Source organism: Centruroides sculpturatus, unplaced genomic scaffold, assembly GCF_000671375.1.
Source record: "Centruroides sculpturatus isolate CEXI.00-Female unplaced genomic scaffold, Cexi_2.0 scaffold3489, whole genome shotgun sequence".
Taxonomy (NCBI): domain Eukaryota; kingdom Metazoa; phylum Arthropoda; class Arachnida; order Scorpiones; family Buthidae; genus Centruroides; species Centruroides sculpturatus.
Window position 1 is genome coordinate 5,564 of NW_019387580.1, and position 4,511 is coordinate 10,074.

Sequence of the window (4,511 nt, forward strand, 5' to 3'; positions counted from 1 at the left end):
GTATAAAATCAAGATATCTGATTTTTATTTTTGTGAATTTACGCTTTTAATAAGCATCCCACAAAGTTTTGTTCTTAGCAATTTTTTATTATATACATGAACAAACCTCTTTCTAGTATTTCTGACTTTCATAAATGCACATGCAAATGATATCAAAATAGCCAATTGTTGTCGATATATATTATAAAAAGATATAAACTGGGTTTCTAACAAACATGAAAATCATATGTTTAATAACTTTTCTGTAAGTAATCGGCCGTTAGAAACTGTGAATAATACCGGATTGTCGTCTTGTATTTATACTGTCATATGCCATACTGTTGCTTTAATATAACGATTAGATCATATTTCTATTGTTATAAAAAATCCACTATTAAAATTGAAGGTAAACTATTCTTTGATTTTTCTAAATTTAAAGCTGTCTGTGAAAAAAATGCTTTGTTGTAAATAATATCTATTGTTTTTCATGTTGTCATTGGTGTTGTTGTAGTGGTGGCTGGCAAATATTGTCTTCGAGACGAAGAAAAGAGAAGTTATTGACTTGCTTAAATCACACGATTACAAATGTCTAACAGCAGATCCAGAATAAATCAAAGGATACAAATTCAAAAGTTAAAAATAATTTTATAATTATAAGTACCATTTATTAATACTTGCCAGATGACTGCATTACAAATGGTCCTATCCCTCATCACACACACAGTCACTCGTATTGCAGACCTCACCAGACTTGCAATAGATACGAGAAAAGATCCTCTAAGCACCCCCGGGGAGGAAAAATTTCTGATTAAAAAAGAGTGTAACATATGTTATAACGTGATTTAAATTAATTTTAAGCACTAAGAATATGTTTATAATGTTTATAAATGTTTAATTTATTGAAATTGTTATCATTTTCTAACTTCTAGTTACTGTCTTACAGTAACTAGAAGTCAGAAAATGATAACCCATATTTAAAATTGTAAGACAATTTTAAATATATTTTGAAGGCTTTTTCAAGTGACATTGACCCAATTCTGTTAAACACGAACATAATATCAAATATTTAATAAAAATAAATCAAGATATATTTAAGGACCTTTCGTATAACCACATTAAACCTTAAGGAGAATGATTTTTTTATACAATCCAAAGTATTCTTTTTTGTTGTGTGAGTGCAGTTGCTCTTCTGAATTTGATCTCAGCAGTGTTTCTTTCAGAAAACATTTTTGGGAGGTTACTTTTTAATTAAATACAATTGATTATTGAATTCTTTTATATATATATGTACATAGAACCAATAATCTTTTCTTTTTACAAGATTTTTTTATATGAGACAGTATTTTTCACTCACCTTGAAGGTTATACCTTCCCAGACTCCCTGAAAGAAACCCTTGATCCCAGGTCCTCTATAGTGATAGATTAACACCTTAGTTGTATCGTATATCTGGCTGTCAAGCAGAAGTGTTGTATTTGTTATTGAATTTTTTATACTTTTAAGAAATCACTGTGATATGGCATAAACTAACTATACTGAAGTTTAGGGCCTTGTGTTACGAGCATTTTTTTGCATTTATTTCAAGGAGAAGGGCCTGTCATACGTTATAGCTTAAGTCCAAAGTGATGCACTCGATGTACAGTTTACAATGTATTTTGTAGGTGGCGCAGGACAGACGTGTGTCGAAACCTTGAGACAAGAAGGCTTCACCGGTCGTCTCATTCTTATATCAAAAGAACCCAATCGTCCTTATGATAGACCAAAGCTGAGTAAAGTAAATAATGCCAGTTTTTCTTATTTAATCTTCGAACAATTGTATTTCGTTGTTAAATTTATTATTTTCAGGCTCTTTCTGCAAAAGCCGAAGATTTGGCATTAAGATCACCAGACTACTATCAGTCTGCCGACATAGAATTGTGGTTAAATCGTGAGGTATTATAAAGAAAATTCAGTGTAAACAAGTTCTTATCCGAGTAAATTTCATACAGATTGCAATTATTTGGATTTCAGGTAACGTCTATAGAAACGGAGAAACGATTGTTAACTTGTAGTGATGGCACTAGCATTCAGTACGATGCAATTATGATTGCGACCGGAGGAAGGTAGCATTATCTATCTGAAAGTATCGATAATATATATCTTCTGTGCTGAAATTACAGTGCAAAATTTCTTTTCCAGACCAAGAACATTAGATAATGTAGATCTAAAGAATATTCATTATTTACGCTCTGTCGAAGATGCTAATGTGATTGCCGAGAAGAGTAGAAAAAAGAATGTAGTGATTTTAGGGACTTCATTCATTGGTAAACTAGAGAAATTTACTGTTTTCTAAATTTTGTCTTTATATATTAAATTTGCATATTATCTTAGGGATGGAAGTTGCAGCTTACTTGGCCGACAAGGCAAATTCCATATCAATTATTGGAAATTCCACCATTCCGTTTTTAAATGTTTTAGGAGAAGACATTGGAAAAGGTCTTCAAAAGGTAAAAATAACTCTTGTTGTATTTTATTTTTATAAAAGTGCATTTAAAAATTAAATTTCTTGTAGCTTCTGGAAGAGCACGAGATAAAATTTTACAATGGAAACGGTATAGCAGAATTTGTAGGAAATAAAGGAATTCTAACTGAAGTGGTGCTGAAAACCGGAGAGCGTATACCTGCCGATATCTGCGTAATTGGCATTGGTGAGGATATGTTACAAATTTTCAATTATTATAACACAATAAACTTTGCAAAACGCACGTTTGACAATTTGGTCTCGTTGAGAGTGAGTTTTACAAAGGTTGATGCAATGTGTGCAACATATCATGAAAATAGCAAGTTTGTGCCGTTGATTATCGTTTGTTGTGGTGGTACATGGTGATTCGGCAAAAGAAGATCCTGATCCAATTTTTGGTATATTTGCACTATTGCTGCACTTCTGACAGCCACTAGTAATGCTGCTTGGTTACGACATTGCCACATTTTTAAGGGCCACCAGTAACATTGCAATTTTAATAGCCATTTTCTCATTCTATGTCATGCCTGCATCATCTCTAAAGCCGACGAGTCTTTGTCCACTTTTAAACATTAGAAATTTCAGTATTTAAATCAATTTATCTTGTTAAGTGTGGTTTTTAAATCAATTTACAGGAGTTTTACCGTCGACAGAGTTCCTTGAAAATACAAATATTAAACTAAATACTTCAAAGCAGATTGTAGTCGACGAGGTAGGAGATTAATCTAAGAAATCTACATTTAGTGTAGATATGTTATTTAATGAAATGCTTTGTAATTTAGTATATGAAGACAAACGTGGATGGCATATTTGCCGGAGGTGATATCGTCGAATTTCCACTGACTGTAATGGATGCCAGAGTAAATATTGGACATTGGCAACTAGCAATGGCTCACGGTAAGTAAAAGAAGGGAAACACAGTTTGTTTTAGTATCATATCTACAAGGAAATGACATTTGCGTGATTAATTTTCAGGAAGATGTGCCGCACTGAACATGCTAAATAAAAATGAAAAATTGCTGACGGTTCCATTCTTTTGGTCCATGTTATTTGGGAAGAGTGTCAGATATGCCGGTAAATGAATTTATATTTCACCAAATATAATTATATTAAACACCTTTTTAAAAGCTATTTTAAATTTTTAGGATATGGAGGAAAATTTGATAAAATTACAATGCATGGCGATGCACATAAATTGCAGTTTGTTGCATATTATATAAGGTAAGCTTTCATATGTAGTAAAATAACCAATTTATTTGTGAAGAGTAGACTTCAAGATGCTGTGAGCTGATTGTATATTATATTATCCTGCTACACGTGAGAAATGCTTAAATCTTTAACATTTATTTACTACTGTTTTTAGGAATTACCTGTTAAACTAGTTGGCATCACTGAGTTTACTCCTCACGTTATTAGGTTACACAATGTAGACAATTTACACTTTAAGCTAGGTTTGCACTGGCATACGAGCCTCTGCAAATTAGATACGAACTGTCAGTTTGTACCCTTTTGGGCAACCATTCGACCAGTCGAGTGTTTCCTTAAAATTGACAGTTATGAATGAAACCCTTTCGACCAATTGTTTTCTCACTCAGCATTGTGTATATGATGAGAACAATGTCCCACTTTGGTTAGAGTTTGCTTTGTAGTGATTCATTTTTATAATAAATTTTTGAACTTTTTCTTGTAGAGAAGGAAAGGTAGTTGCTGTAGCATCTATGAATAACGATCCTATTGCAGCCAAGTTTGCTTCGCTTCTGCTTTCTGGCAAAGCGCTAACAAAAGACGACGTAGAGTAAGTTACACAGATTGAAACCTGTTGACTCACGTAACTTCTATACCAATTTTTCCATTTGTTTTTTTTTTTCAGATGTAGTTCAGAAGAGTGGCCATGAAGTACATAACCGGGAAAATCTGTATATATGCATTGTTATAAAACACTTGCTTTTCTAATCGAATGAGTATTTTTAACAAGAAGCTTAAACCGAATTCTTTTGTTAAGCATTCCATTTTTAACAAAAGGTTATTTTTCTT

General features: G+C 32.4%; 1 protein-coding gene across 1 annotated transcript; it reads left to right on the forward strand.

Moving 5' to 3' along the window:
* Positions 1–1,389: 1,389 nt before the first annotated feature.
* On the forward strand, positions 1,390–4,494 carry LOC111616507 (apoptosis-inducing factor 3-like). The gene is made up of 12 exons (XM_023357911.1): positions 1,390–1,751; positions 1,823–1,909; positions 1,988–2,079; positions 2,156–2,280; positions 2,348–2,463; positions 2,529–2,664; positions 3,113–3,189; positions 3,260–3,374; positions 3,453–3,551; positions 3,623–3,698; positions 4,168–4,272; positions 4,348–4,494. Exons 1-12 carry the CDS (start codon positions 1,626–1,628, stop codon positions 4,370–4,372), a joined length of 1,179 nt encoding a protein of 392 aa, XP_023213679.1. The 5' UTR covers positions 1,390–1,625; the 3' UTR covers positions 4,373–4,494.
* The last annotated feature ends 17 nt before the right edge of the window (positions 4,495–4,511 follow it).